General features: G+C 38.8%; 1 protein-coding gene across 3 annotated transcripts in view; it reads left to right on the top strand.

The window, feature by feature from the left end:
* Positions 1 to 18,936, top strand: part of CTTNBP2 (cortactin binding protein 2) — a 186,161-nt gene that overhangs the window by 127,139 nt on the left and 40,086 nt on the right. For all 3 annotated transcript variants that reach the window (XM_060196481.1, XM_060196480.1, XM_060196482.1), the window contains exons 9-12: positions 4,338 to 4,455; positions 13,850 to 14,125; positions 15,771 to 15,866; positions 18,000 to 18,079. In XM_060196481.1, the coding sequence (XP_060052464.1) occupies positions 4,338 to 4,455; positions 13,850 to 14,125; positions 15,771 to 15,866; positions 18,000 to 18,079 (570 nt within the window). The remainder of the gene's footprint in view (positions 1 to 4,337; positions 4,456 to 13,849; positions 14,126 to 15,770; positions 15,867 to 17,999; positions 18,080 to 18,936) is intronic.

Below are 18,936 nucleotides of genomic sequence, written 5' to 3'. Positions count from 1 at the left end.
ATCAGTGGGCACACCCACACTCAAAGTTGTCTGTAGCCACATGTGCTGAACCTTGCCTGTATGCTTGCAAACTACTTTCATTTGTGTACTCTCTACTCATCCTCATAGGCTCAGCTGCCATGTTTGACTTTGACATTATACCCAGCTCTTTGGCCTTGGTCTCTCTACGTATGCATCCTGACCTGGATACCTTGCTTCAAACTTTAAGTGAGCACAACAGAATTTTCTTTAGCCCTCATACATCTTTTCTGCTTTTCCTCCATAGCACCTGATCCCTTAGAGTTTTATAGTTCCCTCAGAGTTGTATATTCCAAAAATAAAGACTGCATTCTCTAATCTCCATTGTAACTAACTATAGCTACCTACCCATGTTTAGGTGTGTAAGAGATGAGTGACAGTGAAAACTAAAACCTAAACCACTATTTTGTTAAATCTCTAGTATAGCAGATGCATCTGTGTTGTAATTAATAGAACTCTGAATTCAACTCACTCTTCTGGATTCTTACTCCATATCACTTGAAGAGTACACCCTGCTCAGTTTGGGCCCTTGGGAGTCCATTTCCAGGAGCATTAACTAGCATCATTGTAATTGTCCTCATCACACAGTTCTACCCATCCAGGAAATAACTTAGATTTTCATGTCTGCCTTCTGCCCTCCTCTCTAATGGCCCTCTTTTTCCTGTATACATTTGCTCCACCTTTAACTCTTTACTAGATTTTACTTTAACTCTTTACTATATTTCTTCCCTGAGATAGGGAACTGTTATTTTATCTATCATCTCACTCTCAGCACCAACTAAGATGTGAGATTTAAATGAGCTCTACATAATCCTGTAGTCTTGGAACTGTGCCTGGAACTTAGTATGTGCTCAAATAGTTGTTGAAGTTGTTGTTAAGTTTCAGTTGGCTTAAGTCTTCATCTTTGTATTCCCTATGGGCACCAGCAAAGCTCTGTAGAATTCACACTTGCAGCAGCGTTTGAATATGCCTTATCCCACTATTCTCCTGGGAATCTACATTACATGCTTCCTTAAGGAGAAGTCACTGATGATGTGACACTGACCTACCTGAGTGTTATAAAAATTAGATATAATCTACTTTGAAGGTCATAAATAAAATAATCTTGCAGACTTCTATTGCATATTTTCTCACTTGTTTATACTTTGAAATAACAGCCTCTGTAGTTATATTGAGACCAGTGAAAAACTAATATTTACTTGATAACTAATATTTTACTACTTACCTGGATATTTGATTGTAATAACCACAGCAACTAATCAATATTGAGTTTTTCATGTCCTCATAACATGAGAGTTTTTATTCATCATATTTTAACTACATAATATCTCTATAAAGTATAGGAATTTTAAATAAATAAATGAAGTAAAACAGAAAAAATGTTGTACAACTTGGTAAATATATATATATATATATTTGCAGGATTAGACTCCAGGTCTCGTTGACCTTTTCTCATTTTTGTTGTAGCTAGTAATATGTAATAGATACTTTTATATAACCACATTGGGAATTCATGGTTTCATGCTTAGATTACATTCTATGTAGTCTTTTGAGTAGAGTTAATTTATAAATCAACTTTTCTGAGTTTATCATTAGCCATCTTATGTATTTGATGGTTTTGTGCTAATTAGTACAGTTTGCTAAGTACTGTTTATATTTGATTTTGTTTTCAGTTATCTTAATTATTTCTATTTTTAATTGAATTTTATTGAAGTAGCATTCATTACATAAACTGCAGGTATGCATCACTATAAATTAACATCTGTTCACCACTATTAAGTGATTTCTTAAGTTTGAACTTGTATAATTGTTAGAGGAGATCCTTTCATCTTGAGTAGATGCATTGAGAATCCAGTGTTTTGTTGTAGACAGATGGTTTATTTGGGAGTCTTCTTTAGTTTCTTTGTTCTATTGGTCTCTAGAGCTAGTCTTCCATATCCTCACCCTACTCTCACCTCACTCACCAACTTACCCTCCCCTCCACCACCACTCTCAGCCAAAAAAGAGTCTGAATATCAACTCTCCCCTAAAACTGGGATTGCTTCCTGTTCAATTTTTACTTAATTGGTGGTTTCTTCTTATTATTTGTTTGTCTTTCTGACCCTTAAGGATTTCTTGTGTACTAATAGTTGCATTTTAATATTTTGGCGAGATGATATGGAAATTGGCATAGCAACTGTGAATTCACTCTTTTGCAGTACATACTGACATAGAACATAAACACACACACACACATATACACATATATACAAGTTCAGTTCTACTATATTTGTTCAACCGAAATTTATCCATGGTGACTTAGAAGATAGCTCAGCTGATAGCTCAGACTTGCCAGAACTTAAATGTACTTGAATGTTCATAGAAGAATTAAAATATCTATCAGAAAGATAAGTAAATTAAAGCATATTCATTTGATGGAATACCAAATCATTTATTTTTCAAACAGAATGACTATCCCTACCACATAAATATGCTATATAAATATCATGAAAAATAAAAGAATCCAAATAGAAAATATACCTGTAATGTTATTCCATCTATATAATTGTGTAAACAGACAGAATCCATCTCTGACATTAGAAATTAAAATTAATTCCCAGGCAGACTGGGAGTATGAATCGACTAGTCAATGCCCATGTTCAGCAGGGAAGCAATTACAGAAGCCAGACCTTCCACCCTCTGCAACCCACAATGACCCTGGATCCATACTCCCAGAGAGATAGAGAATGGGAAGGCTATCCGGGGAGGGGATGGGATATGGAGATCGGGTTTTTTGAATTGTGCAGAACTGTACCCCTCTTATTCTATGGTTTTGTTAATGTCTCCTTTCTTAAAAAAAAAGAATCTTTTAAGTTTGAAAAAAAAAAGAAATTAAAACTATAGATACTCTGGGGAAGCATGATTGAAGACTTCTAAATTGCTGCTTGCACAAGATCTTCACCATGTGATGATTTGCAAAGCAACACACTTTTATTTGTGAACTACATTGTGACTGTTGTGCTTCAGTTTTTAAAAAATATTTAGATAACTAGTGTAAAGTGTTTTTTGTCAGAGATTAGAGAGTTTTTTCAAGCTGCCTGGTTTGCTTTGTTGTCAGAAGCAGAAATCATCCCATAGAGAAAGAGTGTGTTAACGTGTATGTTTCTAGGAAGTAATGGGAAAGATATTGCTTGTTACGGTTGTTAGTTAATTTCCATGGTTTCTGGTATATTCAATTTTGTTCTTATGTGTGAGGCAAATCAGTAAACAAATCATGAAGTAGTGAAAGTTGTTACAACAGGGTTTCTTTGTAAATATCCCAATGTGACATTCTGCAATAAAATTATTCATTAGGGAGTGTTTACATATATGTTGTCTTCTGCTTTGATTTGTAATTCTTGAGGTCTTAAGAATTCTGTCCATAAATTACTGATTTTTAATGAAAATTTCCTAAAGCTGCATAAAAAAAAGGAAAAGCATATGACTTCCTTGGGCATACAACCTAACCAATATGTCCTAGAACCACACCTCTCCAGAGCTCAGCCCCACGAGGGAAAGACAGAAACAGGGTTGGGTATGGATCAACCTGCCAACGTCCATGTCCAGTGGAGAAGCAATTACAGAAGCCAGATTTTCCACCTTCCACACCCTATAATGATACTAGTTCCATACTCCCAGGGGGATAAAGAATAGGAAAGCTTCCAGTGGAGGGGGCAGGATGTGAAACTCTCGTTGTGGGAATTGTGTGGAATTGTACCCCTGTAATCCTACCATCCTGTCAATCATTATTAAATTAAAAAGAAATCTTAACTTCAATATCTGTTGAAAATGTATTAGTAAAATCTCAGTGAAGATGGTATTCATATTTACAAACAAAAGTAACATAAATTTTTATATATAAATTTGTGTTCTTCAGAATGTTAAAACTAGAACCTTGCACTTCATAAAGTTGTCTAGTAGACAGCAGAGGATCCAATTATAGCAAAAATCTTTTTGTTTTACATTGCTAAATTATCATAAAATATTGTCTGTGAAAAATTGACTTCTTTCCTCGTTTTACCCTGTAAACTGATTAGTAAGCTACTTTTTTCTCTTGAAACCTAAGAGACTGTTAAGTGGAATGATGTTTTGATACTATGACTCACAATTTCATGAAGTACTCTGCTTTTCATGTCAAGATATTTTTTAGAGCAATCTGTGTACTTGTGTTTGTGGAATCAAAACAAGTTTTCTAGCTGTGAATTCCTGATTGGTTTGCTACAGGAAACTCACAAGTCACTTCCTTTGGCTGGTTCACTCAAATTTATGCATCTGACATAATGTGTCTCTTGTCTTGACAGAACTGCCTAGAAATCTTGTGTAGACACAGAGGACTTGAGCCAGAAAGGAGAGATAAGTGTAGTCGGACTGCTCATGATGTTGCCACTGATGACTGCAAACATTTGCTGGAGAATCTGCGTAAGTGTCGTTCCCAAATTAGTTTCTCATTCTTCATTCACAATGAGGGGGATCTCTAGGACAGTGGGGATAATATTACTGGAATAGTTGTTTCTCATTTTCTTATTAGTCTTTTTTTGAATTATAAGTGTAAATTAGAAAAAAAATTATATTGTTATAAATGTTGTCAGTTTTTTTTCCATGTATAATTTTCTTTTTCACCAAGTTAGCTATTAACATTCAAATAATGCTGGATCTTCCTTGTATTTTACTGATCTTGGCAGTATTGAACTTATTATTGTTCTTTTCTTCATCAGAAATCATGGCGAGTAGTTTATCATAAACCTAGAAAGGTTGATTACTCAACATGGTCATTTACTTTGCTATGAAGATGATTGATAATTTTAGGGCTGTCTTTCAGTTTTATAAGTATATACTCCTCAGTACATTTTATTCTTTATTTTCTCTATGGAAATCTGGGGTTTTGAAATTGGATTGCTTCACTAGTCCTGGGCCAGCTTTTTATATTCAACCAGATGGAGGGACATCACAGCACCAGAGCTTCCCTTAGTGCTGCAGTATTCTCATGTGGTACCAGAACTTGAACCTGAGCCACATACATGGCAAGACTCATGCCTCTCCTCAGCATATTTTATGAAAGGTTTACTGTGGCTTTATGACTATGGAGTCCTAGATCATAAAAAATGCAATGAGCTCTCATGGAGATTAGTCAGCCAATTAGCCAGTTATATCAGTAATTCTACTTTAGCTTTTATCCTAACATTAAGAGGCATTATAAAGATACCTTAATATATGGTAAACATGGTAATATGTGCTATTGAGAAGATTAAGGGAGGTTGGTATCTGATACTTGGTTTCAGTTTTTTTAATATTAAAAAATAGCCTCACTGATAGACATTTAAGTAAACACTTGGAGTTGAGAAGAGCAGTTTAATTTTTTTATTTTACAAACTGACATGTCAACAGGGGTTTAAATCCACACCATTCCTACCACCAGAGTTCTGAATCTTTGATCTCCCCACTGCAAGCCACCACAGTTCCCCTGAGGTTGTAGACATGGGCCAACCATCATTTCTACAACTATCTATCTATATTTATACATAATTGCCCCCTTTTTCTTTCTGATCCAATCCTCTCTTTCCCTCCAAGCCACTCATGACAATATTACAAACCTCTATATGCCCCTCTCCTTTTTCTTCCCCCCCTGCTGGGAATATGGATCAAGGTTTTTTTGGGGGTGCAGAAGGTAGGAGTTCTGGCTTCTGTAATTGCTTCTCCACTGGACATAAGCATCAGCAGGTCAATCCATATCCCCAGCTTGTTTCTGTCTCTTCCTAGTGGGCCAGACCTCTGGAGATGTGAGGTTCCAGGACACATTGGTGAGGTCATCTGCCCAAAGAAGTCAGGATGGAATCATGGTAGCATCTGTAACTTGATGTCTAGAATGTGACAGGACTTAAGTTGAGACATATAGGTTAATAAATAGAAACCAAAAGGTAGGAATAGAGCAGATGATATTAGGGATTTTAAGGTTGAAGAAAGCTAGAAGATCCATTTTAGGCAAGTTCCTGGGGACACACAACTATGGTAGTTTTGCTTGAGTCTGAAAGTTACCCTGAACTTAGATAAGAATATCGTCTAAGAGAATGGTGTCAGAGTAGAGAAAAGAGCAAAAGAGTTGGATTAGGGCAGAGAGTAGCTCTCATTATTGAAAAAAAATTCTGTGGATAAAATTAACTATTTACCAGGTGGTGGCGCACCTGGTTGAGCTCACATGTTACAGTGCACAAGAACCCAGGTATGAGCCCCCGTTCCCCACCTGCAGGGGGAAAGCTTCACAAGTGGTGAAGCATTGCTGCAGGTGTCTGTCTCTCTCCCTCTCTATCACCCCCTTCCCTCTCAATTTCTGACTGTCTCTATCCAACAAATAAATAAAAGATTTAAAATATTAAAAATTAACTATTTACCTTCACCCACCTGACCCAGGGCCAATATATATGTGTATATATACAGATATATATACACATATATATACAGATATATATACACATATATATCTATATATATATACACACATATATATTTAGCACCAAAACCTGTGTAACATCTAAGTCTGAGCTTGCAGCTCATGGTCCCAGATAGGAACAATGCAGGCTGCACTTATTTCAGGACCAGTCTTTTTCGAGTGGCAGGGGCTGTCCCTACTGCTGCTGCTTTATAGTAAGGGCAAGGTCCTAGGAGGGCCCACAAGATGCCATGCCTGATGGAAGTGACCAGTGGTGGTGGAGAGTGGGATCCATTAGAGGTCTAAACCTATGGTATGTGTGTGGGAATCCAAGGATTCCCTAAATAGGACCCCAGATGATGAAGTGTGATACTGACCAAAAGGGCCATTATTATGTGGGCCAGTCTCTTGCCCTAATTCAACATTTATAGTTCTCTCTTTATCTGATGATCTTGGGCTTTCTCCTAGTTGTTTAAACATTGAATATTATTTGTTGAACCTAAACATAGTTAGGGTTTTGGGATCTGTCTTCTTTGGACCTTTCTGCTAGGCTGCCCACTTAATTTGGTCTAAGTCTAATCAATTAAAGAATTTATGATGCCTTTTTTAGGCACTTCAGCTATTACTGAGCACTTTAACATTGAGTTATATAATTTCCTCTGGCATACGGATACATGTACACCTGTACGCAATACCCTGAACTCTAGTCTATACCTGGTATCTGTTACTTAGTTAAATGATGTGCAATCTAAAGTGGATGTACGTAGTCCCATGTGTTAGGAAAGATCTCACCAGATTTGGAGAGTTGCAAGGTTGGCATCTCAGGCTTGTTATCTCTGGTTACAGTCCACAGTAGGAATTCAGTAGCAGCATGTTGTGGGGTGACTGCAGAATACTGTGCCCCAGTATGGTTCCGTAGCCCCCGTGTCCACTTGGTTGATTCCAAATTATATTCCTCCATGAGGATAATTTCTGGAACCATCCGTTCCACCCTGGATCCATGGCTGCCAGTTCTTAGCAACATCGCCCCGCCAGATATTCGTCGGGATGCGGCATCATCTAAGTTCATTTCCCACGTCTACGCTCGACCGGACCTGCTAATATACGCAGATATCTTCGCCCACCCTGTCCAACGCTTGACGTCTCGTCACCCAATCTGGTCCCCTACGCCTACACTGAACTTCTCTGTTCCAGACTCTTGGAAACAGAGTTGGCAGTCAGCTGAGGTAAAGAACAAACACCTCATCACAGACCCCTGCAAGCATCAACCCGGCTTTGACCTAGCACGTTATGATTGGGCCCTCCTCAATTGCTATCGAACAGGCCATGGCCGGTGCGCCGCTATGTTCCATCGCTGGGGAGCCAGAGACGACCCGAACTGCCCCTGCGGCTACAGACAGACTATGACCCACATAGTCAACGACTGCCACCTCTCCAGATTCAAAGGAGGTCTCGAAACTTTACATCAGGCTCAACCTGACGCTGTTGACTGGCTACGGAAGAAGGGCAAACGCTAGAAGAAGAAGTGGGGTGACAGCACCAGTAGTGATTTGGTTGAAGTCGACAGAGGTGGTGTGGTGGTAAGGAATCATAAAGAAGAAATATCAAGCTGTATTGAGCATAGTTCTAGAGGTACCAGGACTAGGAGAAATGAGGATCTTAAAGAGAATGCAGGGAGTGTCTTATAGTCTTAGAAATAGCTTAGAATATCAATAATTAATTATTATTATTATAATCATGTTAGTTGGGTAGTTTGCTTTCTATGATAATCCAATGGTTAGAATTTATATTAATATACTCGACTTCACTATGCTTTGTACCCTTTTAATGGTATCTGAACCTCTTTGTATTTTAGATACTTACAGGGCCAAATGGTCATGATCTGTCTGGCCTAAAGTTGTAGTTGATTTAGATGTTTAAAGAGTTATATTTACTAATACATTTTTAGAGCTCTTTGAACAGTGTAATCCCATTATCAGAGTTTGATCATCTTGCAGATTTAAGATATTGAATGCTTAGGCTAAAGAAAATATTTTGCTTAAGGCTATGGTTTAGGCAGTTAGAGAACTTGAGATATTAAATTTATCCCCCCCTGACATGTCATATTAATAGTGATTTATGAGAATATAAATCAATAGGATTAAAATTTCCCACCTTTCCCACCACCAAAAGTCTGTGCCCTCCCCCATCCTTTTTAGGTAACTATTACAGTTTTACAATCTAACTATGGGTTATGTTGTGTCTGGTTGTTTATTTTAAGTATGTATTTTTAAGTAAGTATTTTAAGTATGTGTGTTCAGTACTCTAAATTCCACAGATAAGTGGAACCATCCCGTGTCTTTCCTTTACCTTTTGCCTGAAGTGCGGTTTTATAGATACCTAGGTAAGTTTTCCAGACAGAACATCAAGCAGAAAGGCCCTGAGTAGTGGTACCCTTAATGTGTCTATGGAACTTGAAGAAGTGCAGAGTGAATGGGTTAGAATGAGAAAGAAAAGAGAAATAGGAAAACAGGCCAGAGAAGGTGAGTGGGTGGTTCTGGTCTTGTTAAGATTTACAGGCCACTATAATGACTTAAGGTGGTTTTTCATTATGTAAGTATAAGAATAACAGAACTTAAGACATATTTTAAGAGTTCGTTGTTTTTTGTTTTTGTTTTTTTAACTAGAACACTGCTTAGCTCTAGCTTACAGTGGTATAGGGATTAAGCCAGAGACTTTGGAGCCTCGGACATGAGAGTCTCTTTATATAACCATTATGCTATCTACCTCTGCCCTCCTTGGCTATTTTGTTAAGAATAGATTGTGATATCTGGAACCTGGTGACTGAAAAGAGAATTAACATACGAAGCCAAACAAATTGTTGAGCAATCATGGACCCAAAGCTTGGAATAGTGGAGAGGAAGTGTTAGGGGTACTCACTGCAAACTCTAGTGTACTTCTGCTTTCAGGTATATATTTTGCAGTAGTTTACGGATACGTGTGAACATATGCTCTCTCTCACAGAACCTGGTCTATATCTAGGTTATAGATATAGACTTTGGGACTTTGTTAGAAAGTGAACCACCTGAGATAGAATTAGAGTATGCCGGCCAGGCTTCCCTAGACTGAAGACCCCACCAATGTGTCCTGGAGCTCCGCTTCCCCAGAGACCCACCCTACTAGGGAAAGAGAGAGGCAGACTGGCAGTATGGACTGACCAGTCAACGCCCATGTTCAGCGGGGAAGCAATTACAGAAGCCAGACCTTCTACCTTCTGCAACCCTCAATGACCCTGGCTCCATGCTCCCAGAGGGTTAGAGAATGGGAAAGCTATCAGGGGAGGGGGTGGGATATGGAGACTGGGTGGTGGGAATTGTGTGGAATTGTACCCCTCCTACCCTATGGTTTTGTTAATTAATCCTTTCTTAAATAAAAAAGAAAAAAAAGAATAGATTGTGAAATGATTAAGTAGATTCAGGAACATGTGTGAGTCCATCAATGTAGTATTCCAGATAAGAGATAGTAATGGTGACTCAGTTAAATAGCATTGCAGATAAAGAATTGAGAAGTGATTGGCTTCTGCAAGTAACTGAAGGTAGAGCCAGTGGAAATTCCTGATGGAGTGAGTGTGATAGAGGCAAGAGAGGGGACTGGATTCATGGATAACTCCAAGATACTTAGCCTGAACAACTGACAGCTGACAGGATAGAATTGCCAACATCTCTCCAGGGGAAGGCTATGGGTGAAGTAGATTTTGGCATATGATAATTAGGAGTTCATTTTTGAGTGTATGAATCTGAGAAGCCTGTTAAGATATCCATGCAGAAGTGTCAACTCAGCAGGCACTGGAGAAGAGCATGAGCTGAATATATAAATCAGAGTCAGCAGTCTGTAGTCATAGGACTAGATGAGATCACTGTGGAAATTAACACAGGAAAAAGTAAGAGAAATGAGCCTTGCAACACTTATCATTAAGAAATCTGGGCACTTTGCACATGATATTCCTTTGCATGCCTGGAGTGGTAGGTTAAAATTCAAATGAATATGTATGTACATACCTATATATTTCCTCCTCAGTGATTATCAGTAGTGTTAGACACAATTTGATTGCCAGAAAAAAAATAAGGCTCTGTCAATTCTTTAATTAATTAATTAACTTTGGCTAGAGATAGAAATTGAGAGGGAAGGGGAAGATAGAAAGAGAGTGAGAGACACCTGGAGCCCTGTTTGACCATTTGCTTGAACCCTGGTCCTTGCTCACTCTAATGTGTGCACTCAGCCATGTGCACTACTGCCTGGCCCCAAGGACTGTCAGTTCTTCAAGGGAAAGCATGGATATAATTCTCAGACTTGATTTTATAATATTCATGAGGGATGAAGATGGAGGAGTACTACTAAAAAAGGTATCCAGTAACTAATAAAAAGGCTGAACTAATATATACATGGAAATGGAGAGACCAGCAGTGGAACATTTGAGTGTGACCAGTGAGGTATGACAGAATTCAGTAGAATTTTATAAGACAGCAGAGAGTGATGAGTTGTGTCAGAAGCTGTTGATTAGTAGGATAAAAGCTAAGGATTAACAAAAATATTTTTAAATTTTACTAGTTTACTTAATGCAAAGAGCTTAAGGAGTTCTTACAACATACATTTTGAACATTAAGCTATATTTAAAACATACAGAGAAATTCTTTGATCACCTTCTAGTGGTCTTTATTTCAATGTAGTTCTGCTGCGTGAAGTTTCATATATTGTTTGAATAGGCTATCTTTAATGTTTTATTTATGATTTCTAGTTTTGAGGCCTTTGATATGTTTGTGAAGCAAAGTGTGGTATCTACCTAGAGATCATTATATATATTTTTTATTTTATGTAGTTCTGTCATCCACATTTCATCAACTGGCTTTTTCTTTTTTTTTAATTATTTATTTATAAAAAGGAAACATTGACAAAACCATAGTATAAAAGGAGTACAGCTTCGCACAATTCCCACTACTAGACCTCCATATACCATCCCCTCCAATGATAGCTTTCCTATTCTTTAACTCTCTGGGAGTATGGACCCAAGATCATTGTGGGATGCAGAATGTTGAAGGTCTGGCTTCTGTAATTGCTTCCCTGCTGAAATGGGCGTTGACAGGTCGATCCATACTCCCAGCCTGTCTCTCTCTTTTCCTAGTGGGGAAGGGCTCGGGAAGTGGAGCTCCAAGGCACATTGGTGCAATTGTCTGTCCAGGGAAGTCTGGTTGCATCCTGCTAGCATCTGGAACAGAGACTCGAGGACACACGGCTGGGCCGGGAAGCTGTATTTCTTTATTCACGAATGGGCAAATCACCACACCATGTGCTTTTCTCCATCATCTTCTGGGCGGGTAACAGGGCGGGTAACAGAGACTAGGGGACACACGGCTGGGCTGAGAAGCTGTATATCTTTATTCACGAATGGGCAAATCACCACACCATGTGCTTTTCTCCATCATCCTCTCTCCGCTGCTGCTGCTGGAACTCTGCTCGTCCTTAGCATAGGGGGCAGGGAGAAAGCGGGTTGCGAAACTAGCAAGGGGCAAACCAATTCTTCTCAGAGGTCGGGGGGGAAGGGAACATACCAACAATCCTTCTAGATCTGAGCTCACATTCTGTGGTCATGAATAGGAACATTCCATGCTGCCCCAGTATTGACCCATCTTACTCAGGTGTATCATAGAGTATGTTGTCCATCCTCCCTTCAGAGAATGGAACATTCTCTACCATTGTTGATCCAGGTTGAGGGCAAGGTCCCATGGGGGCCCACAAGGGGGTATGGGTCTATGTTGTTGTTCCTGATAGAAATGAGCAGTAACAATGGAGAGAGGTATTTATTTGAGTTGTAGGCCCATCAAGTCTGTTTGAGAATCTCAGGACTCCCCGTTTAGGGCCCCAGCTGGTGGAATGGCCTGATAATGACTAAAGAGTCATCGTTAAAGTATAAACTGGCTTTTTGTTAACTCCTGTATATAGTATCGCTACAGTGTTAATTTGATTCTTATAGGAGTAGTAGCTCACATTTCAGTTTATAGACTAATTTTCTAATTATAGTAACTTTTGCAACAGACATAGAAGATTTGGGAATAAACACAAGCGACTTTTTGCAAGTGTAAAATCAGTTCCTGAGACTAGAAGTAGCTGGGGATCTGTCCTTGTTGGTGGGGCCTTAGTTAGTTGGCACCAGAGATTGGAAAGGTATTTTTAGAAAGCTTCTACTGTAGACTAGAAGAAAGCTCACATAGTAGAGAACACATGCTACTGTGGGGGAGACTTTGAGTTAGCCCTGGAGCTATATGGAAGCTTCCATCAGTGACAGCAGTAGAGTCTTGGGGATAATGGAGTGACTCTGTGGTGGCTCACTTCCTTGATTCTCCTTCTTCCCCACCCCCTCCTTGTATTTGTTTCTCTTTACTCCCTCTCTATCAAAAAATTTTTGATAAAGAAAAATTGGACTAAGGTGTCTGCCCAGTGATCTCAAGCATATGTAAGGCCCTGGAATTAACTCTTGAGCACAAATTAGTTAATTTATTTTTTTCTACTTCACTGCTTATCATTTAGAAAACATTTACTAGTGCCTATCATGTAGCAATAGTGTACTAAATCCATTTCAAACATGATTTATGCTGAAAGCTCAATATATACTCCTTAGATTTATACAAGAAGAAATTGAGATATAAAGAAATATAGGCAATTTAACATGTATACACATCTAATAGAAGATAGCTATGAACCAGAGGTACACATCTCTGGTTGAAAAAAAAAAAAAAGACAGCTTTATCCATCACAGTATCTATAAAGTGAGAAGAAATGGTGGGTGATAGATACAGAAACTTCAGAGCCAAAGAGGACTCCAGTTTTCTCAATTTTTTTGTGTAAAACACTTGAATATTCATGAAGGGAGAATATCAATGAAGTATAAAAGGTCAAAGATACAAGAAAAGATAAGTTAACAACATGGTTCCAAAAAAGCTGAGATTTGGAAACCATAGTTTATTCCAGAATAAGTATATCCAACTAATGCTATTTATGGTCTGTTGTTTTTTCTGCTGCTGCTGCTGCTACAAAACAAGGGCTTTCCAGATCCAAACGAACATTTCATGGCATTTCTCATTTCCAGAATAGAGACAGAAGGAGAAAGGGAAAGGTACCCTAGTAGTGAAACTTGCCCTAAAATGCTCAGGGCTAGGCTAGAACCTGGGTCACATGCATGACAAGCTAAGCACAATCCAAACGATCTGTCTTGCCACCCCAACTAATGTTATTTAAAGAAACATAATATCTTCTCTTTGATTTGTCTCTAAAATGTTCATTCCTGCTTATTTTTGTATAGCTTTGCTATTTGAATCAGGATTTTTAAAAATTCTAATTCTTTTATTTTTCCAACAGATGCTCTTAAGATACCCTTACGGATTTCAGTAGCTGAGATTCAACCAGGCAACCATGGTTCTGATGACTTTGAATGTGAGAACATAATATGTACTTTAAATATTCGCAAACAGACATCATGGGATGACTTTTCAAAAGCAGTGAGCCAAGCGCTGATAAATCATTTCCAAGCAATCTCTTCTGATGGATGGTGGACCCTGGAGGATATGACGTTTAATAACACTGCTGATTCCAGCATTGGCCTTGGTGCAAGCAGTGTGCAATCCATCATGCTAGGTATCAGCAATCCTATAGTGGGGAGAAAGCTACATTTCTGGTTTTGTTAATGTGTATGGGCTTTGTAACCTGATACTTAGTTCATTAAACACATTCAGTACTTGCTTGTGGCAGCTGTCAGTGCTGAAAATCTTGAGTATTCACAGTGCAGCCATTACATAATGCTGCCTGTTAGTATAAAAATGCTTTTATGCCTCAAATAATGCTATAAGAGTAAAGAGCATGAAAGCCCTTGATGAGACTTTGTTATTATACTTGCTATTCAAGGTAAGTGCAAGGCAATAACTACACTGCTGCTACGTGTTGATAGCAAGTTCTGAATGCTGCTCTGCATTTGTCCTTGGGCTGGGCCTAGGTTGCTGTACTAGCTTAACACCATGAAGACCAGAGTTGAAAGAAGAACTTTAATGCATAGCTTTAACAGTATAACTTAAAAGTTTCTAGATTTATTGACTTTCAAGTTCTACCTGCAGTTGTCTATATAGCCCATGGACCAGCCATCCCCTAACCCTGATAAAAACAGTTCTAATGTTTGATAACCTGAACTACCTGAACTAGATTAAAGAATCCTAGAGAGTTATAAAGAGTAAAGAACCCACAGATGGCCTATGTATCTGTGTTGGGGAAATACAGAGTAGGTATTTAAGAACTGATGCATGAAATGAAGAGGAGGAAATAAATACCCCTAATCCTTCTCTAGAGAAGGGAAATGGGTCCCTTTCTGAGCAGTAGTGAATAGGAACATAGACTGTGAGAAAACTGGATTTATTTTGAACAGCTAAAATTACCTGGAGTTTTTTGGAATCTAAGAGTTTCCTGGAAAGGGATGTAGGGACCATTTCATTAAGGGACTGGTTATCTCTTGCAAAGTTCTTACATTTTATGAAGCCAGAACTAGAATAATCACAATTTAGACTCACCTTGGCTTTTAAAAACCTAACTCTTAATATAGTTAACAAACTGTCTAGTCTTCAGGTTTCTTTGTCAGTTCCAACTAAGGATAGCTTTGGAGAAATCTCTAGTTTAAATATCTCTCTCTTTATAATTTACCAAAATTGTGTCAGGTTAACTCTTGTGATCCCCTTTAATTGTGAGGTCAAACCATGTGAGACCCTTTACGTCTTCTGTATATATGCCTTTGACAATCTAAGCTCTGAGTTCCTTGGTGCTCTTACAGTAGGAATAGTTTACTGGCCCTTATAAGAAGAATTACTGTCTTCAGTGGAATTAAAGGAATCATGTCTGTTAAGTCTTATAGGATAAAAAGAAAGGGACAAATGCCAGATGATCACACTCATAGATGGAACTTAAGAAAATAGAGACAAAGAGGGGGAACAGAGTAAAACTTGGACTGGGTTTAGTGTATTTCACCAAAGCAAGGGACTCTGGAGAAGGAAGGGAAAGAAAGGTGAGGAAAAGGACTTGTGGCCCTAGTGTATGAGGGTAGAAAAGGGCCCAAGCTGGGAGTGAAAGTGTTTTGCCGCTATGTATCATAGGGAGATGAGAAATTGTGTCCATATATATCAGCGACCGTACTTACTGTAAAGCATTAACCCCCAAATACAGGTAATTTGGAAAAGTAATTTTAGAAGGAAGAGATTACTGGTACACCTCTCCTGACCTTTTGTTCCTGATTTTGAACTAGGAAATGTGCCATGGTCAACAGGTCAAAACTTCACCCTGTTCCCGTGGGAGTTTATGAGGAAGAATAAAGCAGAACAGGTCACTGTGATTTTGTCAGGTAAAGACAGTTTTTTTTCAAACAATTACAATGTTGACATAATTTCATGACTGTTTCTCCCAACTTATCATTTTTTTAATGTAGTACCCATAATGAACTCAGTGCCTTCTGCATATGCAATACCAATGAACTGCCTTCCAACCCAGATTTTTGCTCTTTTTTAAAAACTTTATTCATTCATTTTTTCTCTTCTGTTGCCCTTGTTGTTTATCATCATTATTGTGGTTATTATTGTTATTGCTGTCTTTGTTGTTGGATATGACAGAGAGAAATGGAGAGAGGAGGGAAAGACAGAGAGGGGGAGAGAAAGATAGATACCTACAGACCTGTTTCACTGCTTGTGAAGGGAACCCCCTGCATGTGGGGAGCCAGGGGCTGGAACTGGGATCCTGATGCTGGTCCATGCACTTTCCGCCTTGTGTGCTAACCTGCTGCGCCACTGCTTGGCTCTCTGCTCTGTCTTTTTAAGAGAGAGAGAGACCACAGTGCCATTTAAGCACAACCTTGTAATTTCCTGTGTGGTGTTAGGAATTAAACCTAGGTCCTGAAATTTGGGTTCTCTTCTTGTACTTTTCCCAAGCCCCCCCCCCCCCTTTTTTTAAGGTTAGCATGGTGTGGAAGCAGTACACACTCAGTAAAGTAAAAATTGTATTTTTGAATTTTGATCTTTTCCAGGATAGTGATCTGTGATTAGATCTTCTGGCAATGTTGAACAGTGGCAGTGAGCTGCAGCTTTCAGTCAGTGTACAATTATGGGGGGGGGGGGGAGGATAAGTGATCCTCTCTAGCAGCTAGTCAGTGAATTATATCAACTCTTCAACATTTTTTTGGTAAAAATAGAACTTGTGCTAGATGATTTTACCTTAGTGTAAGCTAATGTAAGTGTTCAGAACATGATTAAAATTAAGCTGTAGTGTTTGGTAAGCTAGAAATAATGAATCCATTTTCAGCTTACACTGTTTTCAACTTAAAATGGGTTTTTGACGCATAACCCTATCCTAAACTGAGGATAATCTATATTCTTAAATGTGCTTGTGCTTATCTTGTGTCTTATAACCATGAACATGTGACTCCCACATCTAAGTAATGATATGGTTGAAATATTTGCTTAAAGAGGCAACAAAGGCCATGCTTCAGACATCTTTTGGAGATGTCTACCATGATCATTTATTCCTGAAATTCTGAGTGCATCTCTAAGCCCCAAAAGTCGGGCTGACATACTAAGTGAGAGACCATGATTGACAAGAAATAAGTTGGCATCCTAAGGGCAAGAGGAAGTCACTGGGGAAGCCAAGCACAGTGGTAGGCTACGCTCTTGTCAGATCTGTCTGTTGAAGTTAGAAAACATGTTATATCTTTTTTTTTCTTTTATGCCTCCAGGGTTATCATTGGGGCTCGGTGCCTGCACTGTGAATCCACTGCCCTTAGAGTCTATTTTTTTCCCATTTTGTTGTCCTTGTTGTTTATCATCGTTGTTAGTATTGTTATTGATGTCGTTATTGTTAGATATGACAGAGAGAAATTGAGAGAGGAGGGAAAGACAGAGGGGGAAAGAAAGATAGACACCTGAAGACCTGTTTCACTGCTTACAAAGTGATCCCCTCCTTGCAGGTGGGGAGCCTGGTGCTCAGACCCAGATCCTTGTGCAGGTCCTTCGCTTTATGCCATATGTGCTTAAGCTTAACCCACTGCGTGCTACTGCCCCCCCCCTTAATTTTTTTAACTTCTTTATTGGAGCATTAATGGTTTCCTGTTGCATTCTTTTTTTCAATTGTTTTTATTTATTTATTTATTGGATAGAGACGGTAATCAAGAGGAGGGGGGGAGCCAGCTTACTGGGGGCTGAGAAGTGATGCACCCAGTAAAACACATATGTTACAATGCACAAGTAAAACACATATGTTACAATGCACAATATACCCATATTCAAGATCCCAGTCACCAACCTATAGAGGAAGCTTCACAAGCAGTGAAGTAATGCTTAGGTGCCTGCCTCTCTCTCTCTCCCTCTCTCTCTCTTTTTCTCCCCTTCCCCTCCTCCCTCTTCCTTTCTCTTATTTACCTTTCAGTTTCTTATCTTTATCACCCCCAATTATTTTTTGAGTCAATTATAGTTCCGTGTATGTATTTTAGGTCCTCAAGAAGGCTGTCTTAGCAGTGTGAGTTACACATCTATGATCCCTCTTCAGATGCTACAGAACTACCTCAGGCTGGTAGGTACATGCTGCCAAGTGGAGTCTTAGGAGCAGTGGATTCAAATAGCCCCCACAAAGGGGAGCAAGAAAGAAATAGAAAGTGGGGAGGGAGTAGAGAAGGATAAGGAGAGGAGGGGGAAGAAAAGAGAGAAGGGAAAGGAGAAGAGAAAGGAGGAAGGGGGAAGAAAGTAGAGTGGAGAGAGGAGAGTGCCACAGGTCTGAGAACACATGACAGGTACCACATTGACTTTAGTGGAGATCATAGTCCTCTGATATTTCATTCTGCAGAAAAACACGGTGGGGGGTGGTGTGGGTGGGGCATAAAGGGATGAGTGGACCTTTGTTGAGGTCACTGGCTCCATTCAATCCAGAATTCATTTGTCTCACAAAGCACTAATTGACATGTGGTCAGAGCTTCCTGAATAGGCTATGAAACCATGAGACTAAACCTGATTGATCTGTACCCATTGTAATAATAACGGCAGTGGCCCTTTACTAATAAACAAAAACGTCACATTATAAATGTGAACTTAGGAGATAATTCTGATGGCAAATGTCTGTTGAAAATTGCATTTGAGTTTCATTTTCAAAAGGCTATTTTTTTTTAATTAAAATATCTACTTTGGCTTCCAAAATTTATCATTAGAGCCCCCTGCTGGAAATATGGAGAATATATTATTTTATACTTCAAAGCTATTTGGAAAAATGAAATACACTAATGCTAGAACAGACATACATTTTCTTATCATAGGTTTGTACATTTACATCTGTCTCAGATTCCCAATAATTGTTTCTGTTGACCTACTAAATGATAGCAAGCCAGATCACTTGATGAGACAGAACAAACCCCCTTCAACAAAAAAATTAAGGCTGGG

This window comes from Erinaceus europaeus, chromosome 8 (genome assembly GCF_950295315.1).
Source record: "Erinaceus europaeus chromosome 8, mEriEur2.1, whole genome shotgun sequence".
In the NCBI taxonomy this organism is placed as follows: Eukaryota; Metazoa; Chordata; class Mammalia; order Eulipotyphla; family Erinaceidae; genus Erinaceus; species Erinaceus europaeus.
The sequence above is the reverse complement of the archived record's forward strand: the minus strand, read 5'-3'. Positions and strand labels throughout refer to the sequence as shown.